The 23907-nt window shown below is 44.1% G+C and overlaps 1 protein-coding gene across 2 annotated transcripts in view; it reads right to left on the reverse strand.

Moving 5' to 3' along the window:
• Positions 1 to 23907, reverse strand: part of gabrb3 (gamma-aminobutyric acid type A receptor subunit beta3) — a 511154-nt gene that overhangs the window by 52186 nt on the left and 435061 nt on the right. For both annotated transcript variants that reach the window (XM_059646784.1, XM_048533130.2), the window contains one exon: positions 15085 to 15222. In XM_059646784.1, coding sequence (XP_059502767.1) covers positions 15085 to 15222 — 138 coding nt within the window. The remainder of the gene's footprint in view (positions 1 to 15084; positions 15223 to 23907) is intronic.

Below are 23907 nucleotides of genomic sequence, written 5' to 3' on the forward strand. Positions count from 1 at the left end.
CAGAAGCTCACCAGAAATTAATTTTCATGATGAAAAATGACACACTATTTCAAACCTGAAAGGCTTGAACTATTTTCAGTTGAGGCAGTGGGGTCAGGATGTGGGGCCAAAGGGATCAATTAAGCATTACAAAAACTGTGACCATGGATTTTTGCTGGAGAAGACAATAATGGAATCAAGTTGAGTTGATGGTATCCTTATATACATTAGCAGTGACCCACCTGAATGATTCTGAAGAAACATCACTTGACCCGAAACATTAATTCCGATTTCTCTCCACAGATACTGCCAGACCTGCTGAGCTTTTCCAGCAATCCCTGTTTTTGTTCCTGAATGGTAGAACTGGCTCAAGGGGCTGAGTGGCCTCCTTATGTTCCTGTGTTATAGCCAGGCGCTCAGAGCAGAGCTGGGGAAGCGGCCAAATATCTAACTAGGTTGAGGAATCATTTCAAGTTAGGAAAAGGGTATTGGCAGGATGAGAGTTTTGGAAAAGAACTCCCAAATTGCAATGAACAAATGTTGGTTGTGTGGCTAAGAAAGGTGAATTGCTCATCAGATCAGATCTGTGCCAGAATTACTGATAGTGAAAACTTTGGCTCAGAGCTAGCCAAAAGATGGAGGGGTAAGATCACAGAGGCTTCACTTCAGAGCAAGAGCCCTAAAATGCATTAGCGGAGCATTACTCATGTGGAATAGGACAATGCTAACCATTGTATCTCATTAATGGAAACATAATAAAAACTATTATCAAGCATTCATAAACATTGTTTTGGCTGCTTAAAGATAGAACAAAGCTACTTTCTGTAATAAATGACTTCTGAGCAAACATGATGCTTTCCAATTCCGCACATTTTTTATCCATCAAAGTAAACTACTGCGTAACTGTTGTCACAGCAAGCACAGAACTGGAAGGCCAAGGGCATCAATTATTGAAAAGAAAACTTCACCATCAGGGTGCCCATTGACACGAAGAATTTGGGACGCATTCTTCTGCCTTCAGCTTTCATTTTAATGGGGAAGTGTGCAAACTCCCAATGAAGGGGCAGGTATTTTCATATTCCCACACAGGTATTTTCATTGCAATCAATAAACCAATGTCAAATAAATAGCTGTTGTTAATATAATTATAACATCAATGTATGTTGAGGTACAGAATTGATTTTTCTTCCCTGAAATTAATTGAAGTGGTCCTTACACTGTGCAAGAAGACTGAAACCAAGTATTGCGGTGAGATGCCTAAGGTTGTGACCTATTGAGTGTACAGATTCCTTTGGGTTTAATTCTCTCTGTTCTGATGTTAGAGTGCTTGATATTAGCTTCCTGCCTATGATATTCTACACAGTCAGCCCATTTATTTTGAAAGGGTTCAAGACTGCATTAAAATACTTGAGGCAAGAAGTTAATGCAAACCAATGAGCTAAAAATAGATCACAGAAGGAATTAAACCCTCAGGAGTACTGCAGTGTTGGCTCCATCTTTTCTGGGATTGCACAGTGATTGGTGAAAGGTCTTTGAAGACTTTTTTTTTATTAGCCTGTCCTGCTTGTCCATTAGCCAGCTGGGCTGGAAAAGGAAAGAAATAAAATAATGAAATTACTGAAAGAAAAACAAAGCAAACCAACAAGTACAGCTAGATCAGGCATTCTAGATTTCTGCTGTGATTTCTGTGGGTGAGAGAGGGTTGCTATGGATCCTGTGGTTGCTATGGTGAAAAGTTGCATCACTGTCATCAAGACAGTGAACAAACTGCTCCAGAAACACTAAATTGAGGACTTTAACTGTAGAGCTCTAAGGCAGCTTTCATTCTCCCTGAACAGGTGGTTTCCCTGACATCTCTCAAGACAACAACGTGTGTCTTATTTCTGGTCTCCATTTTCTCAAGATTTACGTACAGCCTCCAGAGCTGGTCCAGACTCTAACATTGTTTATTTGCAAGCACATCCGTGTGCAGTTATGTTTGGCTGATGCTGGTACAGCTGTGGAATACTCTCTGCAACATTAGTAGGCAGATTCCACAGCACTGACAGCTCTGGTTATTGGAGAACCACTTTTACTTGGATAAAGAAACAATAACAGTGAATCAGGTCACAGTGTGTTGGCATACTAATGTAATGCGTGGCAAAGAGGTCTCAGGTATTTTTGTGTTGACTAATATGGTGAGTTTGCAATCACAGGTACAGACTGGCATGGAGCACAGAAAAGATTGTTTTGTGAAGAAGCAATTGACTTAGTGCCATTCCCCTCTCTTTCTGTGGATGACCATGCAAGTTTTATCCTTTCAAATCAGAATTTAATTTCCACCTGAATTCTTCAGATGAACCTGCTTCTATCGCGCTGAAAGGCAATGCATTCCAGAACTTAATTACTCACTAAATGAAAACATTTTTCCTCCGGTCACCATTGCTTCTTTTGCCAATTACCATAAATCGGTGCTCCCTGGCTCTTGATCCTTTCACCTGTGGAAACAATTTCTCCTTACCTGCTCTGACCAGACAACTTCTGATTTTGTACATCTCTATCAAGTCTACTCTCCACCTCCTTCTCTAAGGAAAACAATCCCAAATTCTCTGATCTGCCTCAGTAACTAAAGTTCTTCATCCCTGGAGACTTTCTTGTGTTTTTTTTACATTCTGTCTACTGCCTTCACATCCTTTGTAAAGGGGGGAGGACCCAAAGGGCATTTTTTGCGTAGTTTCTTTGCTTTACTACTTGATCTCCCCATTAATGGATCCTAGGACACCACTTTAATTCCCAAGCTGTCAATCTGTCCTGCCACTTTCAACACATATATGTCAGCCAGAGTCATCTCAGGCACATCATTGTACAAAAGGAAAATTTTGAAAGTGACTTATACCAAAATAGAAATGGAAAATGCTGGAGAAGCTCAGTAAGTCTTGCCGTATCCATGGAGAGGTAAACAGAGATCTGAAGAAGAGTCACACTAGACTCAAAGCATTAACTCTTTGCTCTTCATAGATGCTGCCAGATAAGTTTCTCCGGCACTTTCTGTTTTTATTTTAGATTCCTAGCATCTGCATTATTTTGCCTTTAAGCAATCCATGCCATGTTGCTCTTTTGAAAGCTGAAGGCAGTATCTTCAAGTCTCCAAGGGGGAACATGCAGTTTAAGAGAAAAATATCTGGAGCATGTATTGGTTGTTTGATCAGCCATTGTAAACCATCAAATGCTTTAGCTCCGTTACTTGAGCAGATTTTTGTCCAAAATGCGAGATCTTGTTAGCCATAGGGTGGGAAGACATGAGCATGCGCCAACATCAAGCCAGCACAATATTGTGCAGGCTAGCTTGCTCATATCAAGGCTGTGAGAAGGTGAGATGCTTCGCATTGCTGCTGCCTATTTCTTTTCAACGTATAACCTCAAAATTATCCCTCATGAAATTTTAGCGTTCCTTCCTGTTTTGTTAAGGCAGTTTTACTTGCATGGGTTGTTGTTACTGAGATCGATTCGAGAGCGGAATTGATTTACGATCATTTTTCATCTGCTATCTACTAATGGTGGGAAGGGATATACAATCCTGGTGCAACTTCAGTATCAAGTGAGAGGTATAATTTCTTTTCACTTATCATGCTTTTGCTGTTGATTCCCCTTAAAGGTTGCTCCAGGAATGTTGCCCGCTTCCATCTCCTGGCATTCTGCATGGATACTGACTGCTCATTGACTCCCTGCCAAAGGCCAGAATAAGAGTGGATCCTTCTCGCCTCTCTGACCCTCAAAGTATTTTCTCCCATCTCCAGATGTGATTCAACTGTAGGTAGCATTCTGAGGAAGGTTGAAAATGTCATGATTTTCATTTACACTTACAGTCTTGAACACTCCTTCTCTGATGAAATAGCTCAGAAGTCAACAGCACTCCAGAAAAATGCAGGAGGATGCCTATTATATTTTGTGTAAACAAATATTTCCTCGGCCAATTTTGGTATGAGATTGATTTCAGTGTTGGATTATGGATTCTGATTTCATTGACAAATCTATCAACAGTTGTGAGGGCCAGCACTATAGAAAAGCCCAGGCAAAGTAGACTGGCAAACAATGGGTAAACAATGGGGAAATGGTAATAATGTCACTGGACTAGAAATCCAGAGCACCCAGAATAACGTTCTAGGAACAGGTGTTGGAATGCTGCCATGCCATATGGTAACAGCCATGTGCAATATAAAAAAAGCTGGAAATAAAAAAGCTAGCCTAATGGTGACCACTGTTCATTGTCATAAAAGTCCATCTGATTTACCTTCATCCTTTAGGGAAGGAAACCTGCCATCTTTACCTGATCTGGCCTACATGTCACTCCAGTCCCACAGCAATCCAAGTCTGTACAACTCGAGCTATGAGTTCAATGCTTTGTGTTCTGACTGGAAGCTTATGTGGCTGTTTCTACTTCGGTGACACAGTCACACAGTGGTTAGCAAAGCTGCCTCACAGTACGATGGGCTCAGGTTCAATTCTATCCTCAGGCAGCTGTCTGTGTGGAGTTTGCACATTCTCCCTGTGTCTGCACAGGTTTCTTCTGGGTGCTCCAGTTTCTTCCCACAGCTCAAACATGTGCAGGCTAGGTAGATTGGCCATGCTAAATTGCCCATAGTGTTCAGGGATGTGTAGGTTAGGTGGGTTACAGGGGGATGGGTCTGGGTGGGATGCTCTGTGGGTCAGTGTGGACTTGTTGGGTCGAAGGGCCTGTTTGCACATGGTAGGGATTCTATGATCAAAGTGCTTGACTTCTGTCTGTCTTCTAGGCAATTAAGGATGGGTAATAAATGCTGGATATCTACATTCCATGAGAAAATAAAAAAATATTATCGAATGAGACCCCAAAGAGCTCTCAAGATATGTACATAGGACCCATGGCAGTGATATCATTCCATCCCATTTACTCATAGTTATTGTGCTTATTTAAGTGGCCCCATTCTCTTTTTTACTGGCTGTTTCACAAAGCATGTGTAAGTGCAGGACTTAGAGAAGACATGGTTAGTAAGTTTGCAGATCACACCGAAATTGGTGGTATAGCAGACAGTGAAGAAGCTTATAAGAACATAATAACTAGGAGCAGGAGTAGGCCGTTCGGCCCTTCGAGCCCGCTCCGCCATTTAATAAGATCATGGTTGATCTTTTCGTGGAATCAGATCCACTTACCCACGTTCTCACCGTATCACTTAATTCCTTAATTGTTCAAAAAAAATCTACCTCAGCTTTAAAAACATTTACTGAAGTAGCGTCAACTACTTCACTGAGCAAGGAATTCCATAGATTATCAACCCTCTGGGTGAAGAAGTTCCTTCTCAATTCAGTCCTAAATCTGCACCCTCTAATCTTGAGGCTATGCCCTCTTGCCCTAGCTTCACCTTCCTGTGGGAACATCCTTTCTATCTATCTTCTCTATTCCCTTCATAATTTTGTGTGTTTCTATAAGATCATCCCTCAGTCTTCTGAATTCTAATGAATATAATCCCAATCTATTCAGTCTCTCCTCATAAGCCAACCCCCTCAACTCTGGAATCAATATCTTATCAGAGATTACAAAGAGATCTTGATTGATTGGGTCAATGAGCTGGGGATAAGCAGGTGGTATTGCATTTTGGTAAAACAAACAAGGGCAGAACTTCTACAATTAAGTGTAGAGCTTTGAGTAGTGCTTTAGAACAGAGAGACCTAGGTGTTCAGGGACGTAATTGTTTTGGAGTTTGCATCACACGTAGACTGGGTACTTTGTAGAGGGCATTTAGAGATAACAAAGTGTAGAGCTAGATGAACACAGCAGGCCAAGCAGCATCTTAGCACCACAAAAGCTGACGTTTCGGGCTTAGACCCTTCCCGGGCCCGAAATGTCAGCTTTTCTGTTCCTGAGATGCTACTTGGCCGGCTGTGTTCATCCAGCTCTACACTTTGTTTTCTTGGATTCTCCAGCATCTGCAGTTCCCATTATCTCTAAGAGGGCATTTAGCCAGCTTGCCTTCATTACGCACACATCTGAGTTGCAGTTGGGATCTCATATTGAGATTATACAGGGCATTGATGAGGCCTCTTCTGGAGTACAGTGTCCATTTCTGGTCAGCCTGTTGCAGGAAGATGTTACTAAATTGGAGAGGGCTCAGAAAAGATTTACCAGGATGTTGTCAGGAATGGGAGGTCTGAGTTATAGGGAGAGGCTGTCTAGGCTGGGATATTTTTCACTGGAACATAGGAGGTTGAGGGGTGACCTTATAGAGGTTTATAAAATCCTGAGGGGCATAGATAAGCTGAATGGTGGGGGATTTAAAGACAAAGGAGCATATTTTTAAGGTAAGGGCAGAGAGATTTAAAAAGGACACAAGGGGTAACATTTTACACAGAGACTGGTTCATGTCTGGAATGAACGTCCAGAGGAAGTGGTGGATGCAGGTTCAGTGACAACATTCAGAAGACATTTGAAAAGTACATGAGAAAGAAAAGTTTGGAGGGATATGGGCCAAGTGCAGGCAGCAGGGACTAGTTTGGGATTATGGTTGGCATGGGCTGTTTGGACTGAAGGGTCTGTTTCCATGCTGTATGACTCTATGGCTCTACCTTCCACAGTCACAATGCTAGCCTTTCAAGGGTGTCAGGAGGCACAATCATAAAAGAAAAACCTTGAGTTCTAAAAGCTGCTGACGGTAAAAGGAAGGAAAGGCTGAAGAGCCAATAGGATTCATAATTTCAAGCTATCATGAAGGAATGACTTATATTTGGTCATAGACCCAAGAATTTGAATGTTTTCCACTCATGTTGATACCATTGATGAACAGAGTGGTTCTACCCTATTCCAACCTTTGTTTCTTTAAAAAAAACCATGGAGTGTGGGTTCCACTGGCACTGTCAACATTTATTGCCCATTCCTAACGACCTTTGAGAAGATATTGAGAGCTTTTAGAGATGATGTTTTCTATATTGTGTGCTTCATGCTAATAGGGAGGGACTTGCAGAATTTTAATTCAGTGGACAGAATGTATCTGTGTGAATTTCCAGATTATCATATAGATGCCAATGTTGTATCTGTACCAGGTGGCTTTCTGAGGGATGTCAGTAGTTTCACTGCATAAGTCTCCAGCATTAGAGCTGGAATGTTATCTGGGTCATAGTCATAACCAACAGGTTTAACAATAAACTTGTTACTATGCAGACTGAACCAAACTGATTGAAGGCTGATGTCTATAATCTAGGCACCCTCAGGAGGAGGTTGAGATGCATCATCCACTTTGTATTTCTGGCTAAAGGTGACTGTGAAAACGTCAGCCGTTGCAATGACATGCATCTTGAATCTACCCAAACAAAGACAATCAAACCCTGTTATAGGAAAGATTTTGTGAAGCTTGACAGGGTTCAGAAAAGATTCACAAGAATGTTGCCAGAGTTGGAGGGCTTGAGCTATAGGGAGAGGTTGAATATATAGGGCTAGTTTCTCTGGAGTATGGGAGGCTTGGAACGACCTTACAGAGGTGTCTAAAATCATTAGGGGTGTGGTTAGGGTCTTTTCCCTGTGAAAGGGCGGTGCGTATATGGAACATGCTGCGGGAGGAGATGGTGGAGGCTGGTACAATTCCAACATTTAAAAGGCATCTGGATGGGTACATGAATAAGAAGGGTTTAGTTGGAATGGGCCAAATGCTGACAAATGGGGCTAAATTAATTTCGGATAACCAGTGGTCATGGACGAGGTGGACCAAAGGATCTGCTTCCATGCTGCTTAACTCTCTGACTGTATGGCTCTCAAAATATCATGATTGTCAAGCCAATCAAAATAAATGCCAGAAGCATGGAATTCCATTAAATTTGTCAGAACTCTGTCAAGATTATTTCCATTTTACATGCATTTGCCTCTGAGCTGGGATCCACTGACTCTTGGGAAATATTACTCCTTGGCAGACAAGACTCCTTGACTGATATCAAGTCAGCTGGATAAAATAAAGGGAACTGATGTTGGCTTCAGTGTGATCAGAAGTTGGGAACCGTTGTCAGAATTTAACTCACAAAATTTTCTGCTTTCATGCTTACACAAAAAAGATGTATCTGAAACTTGAAACCTGGAGAATTATCCCCACCTTTCTTCGCTGGTAATTTTCCCACTTGCAGTGTGTAACAACAAGGAAATGGAATCTTTGTGAATACACTTGCGTTGCTGCTAAGTATTAAATCTTCTAGAAGTTATGCTAAACAACCTCATCTGCTTCAACACATGCCTGCTAGCTCATATTTTGAAAGAATGAGTGACAAATATTGACATACCCTTAAAATGGTCTTTTCAGATGAAATAAAGGATTTGTTGGATGGACAGCAGCCAATCAAAAGATCCTAAAGCATTAATATACAGAGGAAAATGAACGACAAAACCCAACCCTAATGATTCATGCTATACACCCAAGTTTCTGAAGGTGCAGCCTGAATCAAGGCATGTCACAGTGATCATTATTCTGACCAGCTACTCTGTGAGCATCCCTTCAAAAATATCTGCAGGCCTAGGAGTACCAACTTGGCACTCACCATGAAGAATTACTTTTGCAGTATCAACATCAACAGACAACCTCAAGCACAGTTACACCATCTACTCTTAAGATAACCATTCCTATCATGTGCTGTAGGGCTAGCAAATGCAATTGCAATAAGTGTGACTGGTAACATGACCTTCTTTTACAGTAGTGTAGTGGGGGCACAGCGTGATAGACTCATTTTGCAACCACTTATGCAGCATCATCTCAAGAATTCTAATGACCTCCCCCAGTCTAGTCCCTCAGCCCTTTGAGCTCATCCAAAACACTGCTCTCTGCATTTTAGCTCACACTAATTATTCAGCCCTGTGTTTGCTGACCTAAATTGGTTTTTAGTGTGGCAATGCACAAATTTTTAAATTGTCTTTCTCATTTACAAATTATTACTGGGCCTCTCTATCATTGTAATCATCTCCATACTACACAGCCTCCACTTCTGAACTCTTCTGCATCTTCAAACCTCGTTGGTCCACCATTAATGGCATACCTTCAACTGTCAAGGCCATAAGTACTGGAATTCCTTCCCTAAGTCTCTCCACTCTCCCTATTCCTTGAAATCCTGTTTAAGAAGATAAGAACATAAGAACTACGAAAAGAAATAGACCAGGAGTAGGTCCTGTGAGCCTGCTTCTCCATTCAGTGTAATGGTTGATCTCCAGCTTCAATTCCATTTTCTTGCCTGGGTTCTCGATCCCTTAATTCCTTGAGAAACCAAGAATTTGTCAAACTGATACTTACTTAGTGTTAACACACCAAAATCCTCCAAGGTTTAAGAATTTCAAAGATTCAAACCATTTGAGTGAAAAAAATTTCTCTTCTCAGACCTGAGCCTGAAACTGTGGCAAGGTCCTCCAGATTTCCCGACAAGGCTAAGCATCTTCTCACTATCCCACCCTAACGAGCACTTTCCTAATCTTGAATGTTTCCATAAGAATACCTCTCAGCTCCCTAAACTCTAGTGATTAGAGGCCCAATTAGTTCAGTGTCTCATCAAGGAACAATTCTTTAATTGCAGTGAGCACCCAATGAGCTCTCTGTTCACCTCCTAAACAAATGAAACTCCCTCTTTTACAAGCACTGGTAACCTATACTGTTTCGAATGCTCCTTGGGATGTTTGTGCAGGGTGTGGGCATCGTTGACTGAGGCGGCATTTATTGCCTGCCCCAAGTTCCCCTTGTGGTGATGCGCTGCTTTCTTGAACAGCTATTGCAGATAGGCCCACAATGCCATTAAGGAGGGAATTCCAGGATTTTGACACAGCAACAGTGCCAAAATTTCCAAGACAGGATGCTGAATGGCTTGGAAGGAAATTGCGGGTGGTGGTATTCCCATGTAGGGAGGGGATGGCATAGTGGTGTTATTGCTAGATTATTAATCCAGAGACCCAGTCAATGTTCTGCAGACCAGGTTTGAATCCCACCATGGCAGATGGTGGAATTTGAATTCAATAATAATCTCAAATTAAGAATCTACTGATGACCATGAAACCATTGTGGATCGTCAGAAAAACCCATCTGGTTCACTAATATTCTTTCGGGAAGGAAATCACCTGGTCTAGCCTATATATGACTCCAGACCCAAAGCAATATGGTTGACTCTCAACTGCCCTCTGAAATGGCCTAGCAAGCCATTCAGTTCAAAGGAAATTAGGGACAGGCAATAATTGCTGGCCAGCCAATGACACCCACATCTCATGAGTGAATAAATAAAAATCTGCTGCCCTTGTCCTTCTAGATGGTAGTGGTCATGGGTTTGAAAGGCACTGTGTAAGGGTCTTTGGTGAATCTCTTCAGTACATCTTGTAGATAGTACACACTGCTGTTATTGAGTGTCTGTGGTGGGCGGAGTGGATGATCGTTTGTGGATGTACGATATTGTGGACGTTTCACTGCATTAAAGCATTACATAAATGCTACAACAGGGCACAGGGTCAAGGTGTGAGAAGGAATTTTAGGGAAGAAGCGTGCGGAAAATTTTTCATACCAAGGATGGTGGATGCCTGGAATGCACTGCTTGTGGAGGTGGTGGAAACAGGCACATTAGCAGTGTTTAGGGCAAAGCTTGATAGACACATGAATGTGAGGCAAACAGAGTGATAGACACCATGCATGGGGAAGAAGTAGCAGATCTAAATAAAGATGAGGAATTGGCACCGACTTGGTTGGTGTAGGGGCCTGTTCCTGTGCTGTAATGTTATTTGTTCTTTGTTTGTTCTCTGTAGTGCCATTCCAGTGGCTTTTTGAGCTTTTGTCAACCTATGTTGAGCAGCACTTTAATTTTCCCCATTTTTAAAAAATTACATTACGACATCCCTTCACATCTAATCTGATCTCTGGATAATTCTGCCAAAGATCTGACTTCCATAGTGACACATTTCCATTGATGTGTACATTACATCACAGCCCTTTGAATGCAGATCACTCAAATATCATGGAATTCCTATGGTATGGAAGCAGATCATTCGGTCTATCAAATCCACACCAACTGCTCTGAAGAACATCCCAACCAGACCCAACCCCTTGCATTGTCCCTGTATTCTTGCATTTCCCATGGCTAATCCACGTAGCCTGCACATTACTGGATACTATGAGCAATTTAGCATGGTCAATCTACCTAACCTGCATATCTTTTGAACTGTGGGAGGAAACCTAAGCTTCGGGACATGCAGACATGGAGAGAATGTGCAAACTCCACACAGACAGTCGCCCAAGGGTGGAATCAAACCCAGGTCCCTGGTACTATAAGGCAGCAGTGCTATCCACTGTGCCACTGTGCCGCCCTTAAAATCTAATCTCCTAGCTGCAAATCATTCCATTCACAAGTTTCATTGCAACAAAAATACAAGGAGCCACAGAAAGGGCAAAGAAAAATTGAAGATTCACTGGAGGTGATCTTGAAATGTGTTTGAATAATTGAAATTTTTGAAGGAATGCTGATGGCAGGGCCAGCTTCACTGCTGTTGATGCTCAATCACTAGTTGAATATAAGCCTAAATTGAACAAAACAGAAATAAATTCTGAAGGAGAAACTTTCAGGAGACCACAGGTCAATGGTTTCTGATGCTCCCTTTAGTAGCCCATGTTTAGAGCCAAGACAACTGTAGCTATGTCTTCCCAACTCTTTTCTCTGTGTGGCCACCTTCATCAGCAGCAGCATATCTGCAGCATTAGGGGGTGGTAGGTATGTGACAGGTAACTGCTGTGACTGTCCCAGTACCTGTGCCTCATTGAGTAAATGAGAGCCTTGGAGCAAATCCATTAATAAGAAACTCCTTAAGTACCAACGATCACTTGATTAAATTTCAGATCATCCTCTCTCCAGCTTCTCAAATTCAGATACAATACAAAGGAGTCAACTCACTCTCACAATGTAAAATAGCTAAGATGTGATGATATGTGAGTGGATATTGGTGAGACATGAAAACAAAAAACTGATAAAATGTACAAAACAGCCCTTTAATTAATAAGTACTTCACAAGGTAGGTTGCTGCAGCTTTGATTTTGTAATTTGACTCAGATCAGATGGATAATCACTTGCACATAGAACTGGATTGAACATGCACTATACCTGTTTCAACTCACCAAAATAGGTGGCAACCATTTGCTGGTTCATTTCTCAGGGCAATGCCTTGACCAATCAGAGTCAACCTGCCTGGTTCAAAATTTTAACAAAACCTAGTAGTCAATTGCCAGTCATTGTTAGCTGGTACATTCTCCATAGAAATGTATCTACCAATCAGGTTCTACTTGGCAACTAGTCTGCTTAAATTGGTATTCTTACAAATTTTCCCAGTGAGTATAAAATGATAAAGCTTCCATGTATGGTGACTTTTGTCAGCAACAGTTAAGTTCCATACTACCAATCAACTATTTGAACCCATGTTAAATAATAAGTGAGATGAGTTAGCAGGTTTTTAATGGTCTGAAAGAGAGACATTAACAAAGAAGCATTATGTGAATGCAGAGAAATCTTCTGAAAGGAAACCAGTTACAGCTGTGCCAACTGAATGAGAAGCTTTAGCATATAGTTAAGCTGAAGTTTGTGTGTCTAAGGTCAAGTCTCGGGGAAAAAGGGGGTTAGTCCTTCTTTCTGATGCTTGAGATCATATAGATTTGAACAGATCTTGTCCAAGGTGGTGTAATTTATTACTTTTCTTGTGGGTAATAAATGTTTCTGTTCTTTTGTTAAATGTACATTGGCAACTTTTTGTGAACATGTTCAGTGATTGTTCAGTAAGAAGGTAAACAAAAAGCAACTCATGACCTATCAAGCCAAGTTTCATTCAGGGATCTGCCTCATCCAATCTTATTGTCAGCTGGGATCATGAAAACCCGTCAGGGGATTCTGAATAGGCTAGGGCTTTTATCTCTAGGAATATGAAAACTGAGGGGTGGCTTTACAGAGAGTTTTAAAATAAAAACAAGATTGTGATTAGGCAGACATAGAGAGGTAATTTTTTTTCTCTGATGGGAAGACCAAAATCTGGAGTTTAAATGTAAGATTATCACAAATAGAGAATTCAGGGGAGGCAACAGAATTGAGCTGCTGTCAATGTTTTGGGCAGGTACTAAATGTTCCCACCAGGAGCTGACAGGATCTTTCTTTCCATTTGCAGTGGAGGGCTCCTACAATGACAGAGATAGTAGGAATTGCAGATGCTGGAGAATCTGAGATAACAAGGTGTAGAGCTGGATGAACACAGCAGGCCAAACAGCATCAGAGGAGCAGGAAAGCTGACGTTTCGGGCCTAGACCTTTCTTTCAAAAATTCTTCTTTTCTCCCTTGTGTCTCCTTTACAACTCCAAGAGGAACAGGAACTCTCATTAAACGACCAGTGTCATTTTAATGAGCAGCAGTGTTAAAAGGAGGCTGATCACACACTACCACAACTGAGCAAGATTCCAACTGAAGCCTGCTATTAGTTAAAATCACCTGATTTAGTAGATTGCACGGCTGTGAAATAATCATAGTCATTCATTGAGTTTTTTCACATCAGGGAAGCCCAGAATCAAGGGTTCATAGTTTAAGGATAGGGGATAAAACTTTCAGCGCTGAGTAGAAAAAGATTTTCTCACACAGAGAGTGAATGAGCCTGTGGAATTCACTGCCGTGGAAAGTTGCTGAGGCCAAAACATTCTGAGTTTTCAGGAGTGAGGTAGATATAGCTCTTGTGGCTAACGGAATCAAAGGTTATGGAGGCAGGGCTGGATTAGTGGTGTTGAGCTCAAGGATGATCCATAATCAAAGCTGACAGTCAGGGAAAGACATCTGGGAGTGAACCAGGTGCGAGGCCAAACAGCCTGGAACAAAAAAGCATCGGCTCAAGACATGAAGCCATGGAGGCAATAACTGCGACACAGCCTGGCAGTGGCTGGGACCAAGCATGTGCCCAGATGGCGGCAGTGGCAAGTGGTGGTCAAGGATGGTAGCAGCAGCGGTGATCAGCAATGAGGTGGCATTTGGGTCCGAAGCCATCAGAGTGATGGTAAACCCTGATGTGCTCGGACTGGTCTTAATCCAGTGCTGGGGAGAGCAAGCCCTCTTGGAGCACCTGGAGGCACATTGCTCAGTTTTGTTATTTTTCTATTTTCATGCTAAGAAGACTGTAATGCTGAACATTTTAACTTATTTCTTTTCTCTCTATTTCTGAAACTAACACATGTGAACATCCTTTGTCATTATCATGAGTCATTTAAAGGAGGGCCCAAGAGAGCCTTCTCAAGGCTTAACAGAAGATGGGTAATGAATGGTTGGCTTTACTAGCGACTCTGCATTATAAGAAGGAATATTGTTCCTCAATTCCTGAGATGGCAAGATTGTCCTATGAGAAGAGGTTGGGGGAATGGGCCTACATTCGCTCAAGTTTCGGAGGAGAGGTGATCTCATTAAAACATGCAAAATTCTTACAGGGGCTTACCTCTTAGATGCAGGAATGGTGATGTTTCCTGTGGCTGGCAGAGGAGATCAAGAACCAAACGAAACCATTGCAGAATAGGAGGTGGAATGTTCAAGATCGAGATGGGGAAGATGGTGAATCTTTGCTAATTTATTTCACAGGGAACCATGGAGGATCATGCTTCATGTACATTCAAGACAGAACTTGGTGGACTTCTAAATATTCAAGAAGTTACGGGGTAAAGGGAAAGTGAGTGAAGTTGGTGATAAGGTAGAGGATCAGCTGTGATCTCATTGAATGGCAAAGGGGGTTTAAGGGGCCAAATGGCCTTCATCTGCTCCTTTTGAGTATTAATATTGCAGTTTAATTTGGAAACATAAACCAGAAACTGAATCATCTGTAACCTTTGATGAAGCGGTAGCCTATATTAAGCATTTTTTTTTCTTGTATATCTTGGGTGTCAAACATCAGCCAAATAGAATAGAGAGAGGAAAATTGGTCAGAGGGAAACCCATACCAATAAAAAAAGGCTGCCTTATTTTGACCCATTGTTAAAGATGCTGCAATAAAGACACATAATTTTAACCCTCTTGTTCCTCACACTAAATTTCCAGGAGAAAAAACACAAGAGCTCTGAAAGTTAGTAGATATTATTGTAATAAAGCAAGGCTTACCTGTAGCAAACACAACATTGCGGGACACCAGCCTGTACTCCACGATCGAAAACTGTGGTAATTCAATCTTATGTACTCCAGTCACAGCGTCGTTCCCACCTCTCCAGTAAAACTGGATGTCATCTGTTGTGTAACCATCTGGAAGCCAAAGCAAAGCCAGCATTAGTCATTTGAGCCACATTTTCCATACCCCCTAAGCTGACTCATCTCTTAATTACGCCTTGTGTTTTTTTTGGAGGGGGTAGGATGTCCAGTTGAAAGATGTGAGCACTGGGGATTGGATGACTCTGCTGGTTAGTATCATCAGGCAAAGAGTTGAATATTTATAGATTAGGTGTGGCACCAACCAAAACATCCTGTTCTCCTCTTTATCACCGGAAAGGTGAAAGCTTCCAATAACCCAACAGCCATTTGAAGTGCCCTCAGATAAGGATTTATCTTGGATAAGGCATGTAATGTGGACCTCTACCTCAAAACAGTTGGATTTACATTATGTCAAGCGATAAGCATGCCATCCTCGGACAAGTGAGAAGGAGTTTTCAGCTTAACTGCATGGGTTTAAATGGACTGCCCATGGGTCAACTGCAGTGTAAAGTACATGATGGCTGTGGCATCTCAGAAGGATCTGAAACTTTTCTGGCAATGGAACAGAGTCTGCAACTGTCTGATGCCTTAAATATTTAACATAAGTCTGAACAGAACTCTAAAAGGACACGGAAAGCCACTGAAGGATGCACAAAAACGTAAGCACTCATGCCGAAAGATGACAGCTATCAGCAAAGATGGAACAGGTTGGGGTATTTTTCTCAGAACAGGAAAGATATAATGGTGATCTGATATAATTGTTAAGTAGAATGAATGGGTTAGACCAGGTAGGTGTGGAGATAATGGGCTGAATTTGAACTCATTCAAAATGCTATACACAGCTAAAATGGTTTGATTTGTGGAAAAATCAAAATTGGGGGCCGTAAATACTAGATAATAACAAATACATTATTTATCTGAGATAATAAAATGTGAGGCTGGATGAACACCGCAGGCCCAGCAGCATCTCAGGAGCACAAAAGCTGACGTTTCAGGCCTAGACCCTTCCTTGCAACCACCCACCAATCCCTGAGTTCTTCAAAGATCCCTAGCATCCATTGTAGAGCCCTCTGAAACTGGTGTTATGAGATCCCTTAGAATAGTCCAGGCTAATCCATCCTTTACTTCATTTTAATCCCAGCGAAAATCTTTCTTTCCTGTCTTGGTACATTCGTTGAGGGTTTAGTCAACATGAGCTACATTCATTTTAGGGAACAAGGCACAATTTACCGTATTGGGACTGCACAGATTTGCTCAACTTTAAAGAAATTTCCTTCTCATATTATTGAGAAAGCATCTCAATAAAAATTGTGCATATACCAGAACAAGACACGATGGCCTAAATTGCCTCCTTCTGCATGGCAACAATTCCATAATGTCACTCTTTTAGGCTTTCCCTTATGCATCCAAGCCAGTACAAACCAACTACAACACAACCTCTCTGGTAATCTGACAGCTACGTTTTAGTTTGTGAAAATTATAAACAAGATTACATCTTTCATAAGCCCTTGCATGCGATTGCTTTGTCAGATGTTTTGGAGGTGTTAACTGACGAGGACACAATTTTGACCTCAAATTTAACTTGTCAATCATTGCAAGCTAAGCTTTGCATCGATCCTCAAGTAGCTCCCTGCATCCTTCTAAATTGGATGGTGGTCTAGCAGCATCTGGTTAATTGGCCTACAGTGGCAGAATGCTGTCCAGGCACAGCTTTAGCACCAACTCAATTTCTAGCTCGGAGGAAAAATCCACCTTTTTAAAATGTTTGTTTCTTTTCCACATAAAACCGTGCTTTGCTGATTGGTTTAGCAGGTTTATATCCTCTTGGTAACTTTCCTCCCCCATCTCCTTTTTATTGCCTTAAGGCATTGATTCCTTGCTAGAATCGGCTTCTTTCAAGTGGACTTTGCTCATTAACAGTGAACGATGCTGAGGACTCCCTCATGTCCCAATTAGTGATGGAACCTGAACAATGTTAGCCTACTGGCCTTGAACTTACAGCTCGAGTCACTAGCTAAAAGTCAGGCGTGATCCCACAACCAGTATTCATCTCCATAACCTGAGGGTAATGAATTGTTAATAGCCCAGCCCAGTACACTCTGCAGAAAACTTGTTGAACTGTATGCTTCAGCAACTCGCTGGCTAAACTTGTGAAACTGTTAAAGTTTACTTTGGACGACAATCGCAGAAAGGAGCTTGTTCCTGAGGAAGGGTCACCAGACCCGAAAATTTAACTCTGATTTTTCTTCACAGATGCTACCAGACCTGCTGAGCTTCTCCACAACTTCTGTGCTTGTTCCTGGGGCTGAATTTAATGGGGAAGTAGAATCTCCACACTTGCATCTAAATCTCCAGTGGGAGAGCCTAACATGGGGAAGGACAGCTACCTGGCAACCACTTACAGGCTGATTAGCAACTAAAAGACGAGGGCCCAGTAGCTCTCTGGCACTGATAGCGCCACCAGGAGTAGTGGCTGCAGCTGGTACTGCAGCAAGGCAATGAGAAGGTGCACTGCGCTGAATCCTTTTGACTATTGGAGGAATGGAAGATCAGGGAATGGAGAGGAACATCGGTGGTGTAGCATATTGTGAGGGTAGAGGTGGGCTTGCAGCCAGAAAGCTGTCATGTTGATTACTTGGAGTGATCCCATCTGGCAGTCAGTTCAATTCCAAGTGGCAGTGGGATGAAAAACTTAGTGTGAATCAGTTGCTCATACAGAGTCTCAATTGATCCACTGGCAGTAGGAAGACAGGTACCACCATTACATATTCTTTTCACCTCCTGTCCTTGGGCGGCATCAATGATGTCTGGGGTGAAAGCCAGCACGGATGCCTCGCCTCAGTGTGGACTCGAACTCCCGGGCTCAGCGTGGACTCGTACTCCCGGCCTCAGCGTGGACTTGTACTCCCAGCCTCAGCGTGGACTCGAACTCCCAGCCTCAGCGTGGACTCGAACTCCCAGCCTCAGCGTGGACTCGAACTCCGGGCCTCAGCGTGGACTCGAACTCCGGGCCTCAGCGTGGACTCGTACTCCCGGCCTCAGCGTGGACTCGTACTCCCGGCCTCAGCGTGGACTCGTACTCCCGGCCTCAGCGTGGACTCGTACTCCCGGCCTCAGCGTGGACTCGTACTCCCGGCCTCAGCGTGGATTAGAACTGCCGGCCTCAGCGTGGACTTGAACTCCCGGCCTCAGCGTGGATTAGAACTGCCAGTCCCAGCGTGGACTCGAACTCCCGGCCTCAGCGTGCTCTCGACTCCCAGCACTCCTGGCCTCAAGATGAAGCCCAGCACGGTCTGGATTGGAAGGACTCTTATTCTAAACTCTTATTTCTCTATTTTTCTAATTTATTGCTGGACATTTTATTGCCTTATTATTCTATTTTATCTTCCCCTAAGAATTTGTAGTTAAGGTTCCATACCCACGTAACTTGGTACCTAAGATGGTGCTTTAAGTGGCTATTTGTAAATTTTCACTGTACTCGTATCAATACATGTGACAATAAGGCTAATTCTAATTCTAGTTCCCTTGCCCCCAACACTGATATAATTGTAGCAGGGAGATGAGGTAGGTGGGTAGGCATCAGGTGTGCTATCCATTGGATTAAACATTCCCCTGTCTTTAAACCTCTCTGTTAAATGCACATCCTGATGTCTGAGTACTTTAATCGCATTAATCCTAATAGTAACTTGAGGATTCTGATGAGTCAGCTGAAAACAAACATAATAAAGCCATCCTCAGGAGACAGGAGGTTTTTTTTTGACATTGCTAGTAACTAAGGGTTAATATTTAATCAATGGCCCAGAGTTTGTCGGAATGGGAGTCTTGTGGAATGTTTCACTTGTGAGATTTTGTTTATCCTTACTGGTCAGCCTAGAAAATATTTACCAAGCAAACTGCTGAAGTGTGAGCAGGGTGAGCTGGGGCCTAGGCAAGGAGGTATATCAGGGGCCAGTAAGCGGGTCTCACCACACAAATGGGCTCACTGTGTTTGGACTCGGCCTTGGGCTGGGGCTGGGGCGGCTGTTCTCATGCTGCGGCTGGGACATGGATGGGGAAGGGTTACAGTGCTCAGCTCTGAGGTGCGGTCACTGTGCCAGGGTTGGGAGCAGCGACTCCAGGCCAACAGCAACATCAGAACCAGTGATTTCTGTCCCAGGTGCTGATTTCTGTCCCAGGTCCTGGCATAGAGGGCAAAAGATTTTCACAATCAGCAACTGGCTGCCTCTGGAACTGAGATTTAGTGTTAAGGAAGAAACAATTGATGCACAAGGAAGAGAGTGGGCATTAAAGTCACATTAGAAATGAAAGGAGAAATAAAGAGATAAGAGGGAAAAGACTGGAGCAAGAGAACAAGATAAATGCTAACCACTGGGTAGCATGGTGGCTCAGTGGTTAGCACTGCAGCCTCACAGAGCCAGGGACCCAGGTTCGATTCCACCCTCAGGCGACTGTCTGTGTGAAGTTTGACTATCTCCCCCTGTCTGCATGGGTTTCCTCTGGGTGCTCCAGTTTCCTCCCATAATGAGGGGATGAGGGGATTGAAGGATGGGTCAGCAAGTTTGCAGACGACACAAAGGTCGGAGGTGTCGTTGACAGTATAGAGGGCTGTTGTAGGCTGCAGCGGGACATTGACAGGATGCAGAGATGGGCTGAGAGGTGGCAGATGGAGTTCAACCTGGATAAATGCGAGGTGATGCATTCTGGAAGGTCGAAATTGAAAGCTGAGTACAGGATTAAGGATAGGATTCTTGGCAGTGTGGAGGAACAGAGGGATCTTGGTGTATAGATACATAGATCCCTTAAAATGGCCACCCAAGTGGACAGGGTTGTTAAGAAAGCATATGGTGTTTTGGCTTTCATTAACAGGGGGATTGAGTTTAAGAGTCGTGAGACCTTGTTGCAGCTCTATAAAACTTTGGTTAGACCATACTTGGAATACTGCGTCCAGTTCTGGTCGCCCTATTATAGGAAAGATGTGGATGCTTTGGAGAGGGTTCAGAGGAGGTTTACCAGGATGCTGCCTGGACTGGAGGGCTTATCTTATGAAGAGAGGTTGACTGAGCTCGGACTTTTTTCATTGGAGAAAAGGAGGAGGAGAGGGGATCTAATTGAGGTATACAAGATAATGAGAGGCATAGATAGAGTTGATAGCCAGAGACTATTTCCCAGGGCAGAAATGGCTAACACGAGGGGTCATAGTTTTAAGCTGGTTGGAGGAAAGTGTAGAGGGGATGTCAGAGGCGGGTTCTTTACACAGAGAGTTGTGAGAGCATGGAATGCGTTGCCAGCAGCAGTTGTGGAAGCAAGGTCATTAGGGACATTTAAGAGACTGCTGGACATGCATATGGTCATAGAAATTTGAGGGTGCATACATGGGGATTAATGGTGGGCACAACATCGTGGGCTGAAGGGCCTGTTCTGTGCTGTACTGTTCTATGTTCTATGTTCTATAATCCAAAGATGTGAAGGCTAGGTGGATTGGCCATGCTAAATTGCCCAAAGTGTTCAGGGATATGTAGATTATAGGGGGATGGGTCTGACGTGATATTCTGGGGATTGGTGTAGACTTGTTGGGCCAAAACGCCTTTTCCTACACTGTGAGGATTCTCAAAGTAGCAGAAAGGAGAAGTCAGGAAAGAATTTAAATATTAAATGTTTAGAAATCTCAAGAAATTACTTAATGCCTGTTGGAATGAGACAACCCATTACAATTAATCCCTTTCAGGGGCTTTGAGAGGTTGTGCAGCATTGAAGGAACATAAATCTCTATCATGAACTAGAATTTAATATTGTTAGATATTGTAGTGATTGGAACCAGTGCCAAGTGGGTCTCTCATTGACTATTGGTGTTATTTACTGGGGCCTGGCTGATATGTATAAACAGGAGATTCAGCTGGTCTCCTCAGTCTAGGGATTGGCTGTGAGCTGGTTGATCAGAGCTCACATATAGCGCACATGTATACAAAGGATGACTTGGTGACAGGATACCAGCCACTGTGTAGTAATTCCGAATATCGTCTCTTGTTTTCTTCAGTGTGTTTCATACCCTTGAACAATATTCATGGGATGCTAATGCCTGTTTCCACTCAGGCAAACACAACGGCAGGACAGTGCAAGTTTTCATAAATCATTTATACCTGTGGCCCATCCCGAATTTCCCTTGACCAGCGTGGTTTGTTAGGCCATTTCAAAAGGCAGTTAAGATCAAACTACGTTTGTGTGTCACATTGAGGCAAGTCCAGGTAAGGGCAGCAGGTTTTCTTCGCTGAATGTCATTGGTGAACAGGATATATATTTATCTTAGCGAGTTTTGAGAAGACTTGTAGCTCAGGTTGAGTTTCTGGACGTGAGTTTGCTCGCTGAGCTGGAAGGTTAGTTTTCAGACGTTTTGTCACTTTTTTTTATTTGAAAAAATATACTTTATTCGTTAGATGTACAAAAAATAAAACATATTTACACACCTACCCAGTCATGCAAGCCGCTCCGGGTTACCCAGGGGGTGCATACACCAACTGAAGGAAAAAAACAAAGAAGGAAAAACAAAAAAAAACAAAGCAAAGAAAACACCCCGACAGTCGTCACCCCGCACAGTCCCCGTTGGCCCCCTGACCAGTTGGGGAAGGCGCCAGCTGGGCCCAGTTACCAGATAGGGGCCTTTTTCCTATTCTGGACGAGGGGTTTCATACCGTGGTCTTTCCCCACCGCGCCCTGGCGGCGGCTGCCCCAAGCTTTAGTGCTTCCCTCAGCACGTAGTTCTGGACCTTGGAGTGCGCCAGTCTGCAACACTCAGTCGGGGTCAGTTCTTTCAGCTGGCAGACCAACAAGTTGCGGACAGACCAAAGAGCGTCTTTCGCCGCATTGATGGTCCTCCAGGCGCAGTTGATGTTGGTCTCGGTGTGCGTCCCGGGAAACAGCCCGTAGAGCACGGAGTCCCGCGTCACGGAGCTGCTCAGGACGAACCTCGACAAATACCACTGCATCCCCCTCCAGACCCACTGTGCATAGGCACACTCCAGAAGGAGGTGATCGACAGTCTCGTTCCCCCCGCAGCCACCTCGAGGGCAGTGTGCAGTGGCGCAGAGATTCCGGGCATGCATAAAGGATCTCACTGGCAGAGCCCCTCTCACCGCCAGCCAAGCAATATCCTTGTGCTTGTTTGAAAGTTCTGGCAATGAGGCATTCTGCCAAACTACTTTGGCAGTCTGCGTGGGGAACCACACGACGGGATCCACCCTCTCCTTTTCCCGAAGGGTCCCGAGGATACTACGTGCTGACCACTGCCTGACGGCCTTGTGGTCAAAGGTGTTTCCTTTCAAAAATTTCTCCACGAAGGACAGGTGGTATGGAACGGACCAACTACTCGGAGCGTTCCGCGGCAACGAGGCCAGGCCCATCCTTCGCAACACCGGGGACAGGTAGAACCTCAGTAAGTAGTGACACTTGGTGTTTGCATACTGAGGATCTACACGCAGCTTGATGCAGCCGCACACAAAGGTAGCCATCAGGGCGAGGGTGGCGTTTGGTACGCCCTTTCCCCCATTTTCCAGGTCTTTGTACATGGTGTCCCTGCGGACCCGGTCCATCCTCGACCTCCAAATGAAGTGGAAGGTGGCCCGGGTGACCGCAGCGGCACAGGTCCAGGGAATAGGCCAGGCCTGCGCCACATATAACAGTATCGAAAGCCCCTTGCACCTGACAACCAGATTCTTACCCGCGATGGAGAGGGACCGGAGCGTCCACCTGCCCAGCTTCTGCTTCAATTTGGTGATATGCTCCTCCCAAGTCTTAGTGCACGCCCCAGCTCCACCAAACCAAACACCCAGCACCTTCAGGTAGTCTGTCCTGACGGTGAAGGGGATGAAGGAGCGGTTGTCCCAGTTCCTGAAGAACATGACCTCGCTCTTACCCCTATTGACTTTGGCACCAGAGGCCAGTTCAGACTGGCCGCAGATGTCCAATAGTCTACTCACCGACCGACGATCGGTGCAGAAGACGGCGACATCGTCCATGTACAGGGAGGTCTTGACCTGAAGGCCTCCGCTGCCTGGGATAGTCACGCCCTTCAGGCTCACGTCCTTCCTGATGGATGCGGCAAAGGGCTCCACACTGCACACGAACAAGGCAGGAGAGAGCAGGCAGCCCTGCCTGACTCCAGATCTAACAGGAAAACTGTCTGATTCCCACCCGTTGATCGAGACTGCGCTAACAATGTTGGCGTAGAGCAGCCGGATCCAATTGCGGATGCCCTCCCCGAACCCCAATTTGGAGAGGACGTCCCTCATGTAAGCATGAGAGACCCTGTCGAAGGCCTTCTCCTGGTCCAGGCTGACGAGGCAGGTGTCCATCCGCCTGTCCTGTACGTAGGCGATCGTATCCCTGATGAGTGCGAGGCTCTCAGCGATCTTCCTGCCCGGCACGGCACAGGTTTGGTCAGGGTGAATCACTGACTCCAGGACAGACCTGACCCGGTTGGCTGGGCAGGTGGACGCTCCGGTCCCTCTCCATCGCGAGTAAGAACCTGGTTGTCAGGTGCTTTCGATACTGTTGTATGTGGCGCAGGCCTGGCCTATTCCCTAGACCTGCGCTGCATGCCAACACTAGGGCAAACAGGCAGAAAGCTAACCACCAGGATACATGAACATCAACTAGCCACAAAAAGACATGACCCACTATCACTAGTATCTTTACATACAGATGAGGAAGGACACCACTTTGATTGGGACAACACATCCATCCTAG

The sequence above is a fragment of the Stegostoma tigrinum genome, chromosome 6, assembly GCF_030684315.1.
Source record: "Stegostoma tigrinum isolate sSteTig4 chromosome 6, sSteTig4.hap1, whole genome shotgun sequence".
NCBI classification, from domain to species: domain Eukaryota; kingdom Metazoa; phylum Chordata; class Chondrichthyes; order Orectolobiformes; family Stegostomatidae; genus Stegostoma; species Stegostoma tigrinum.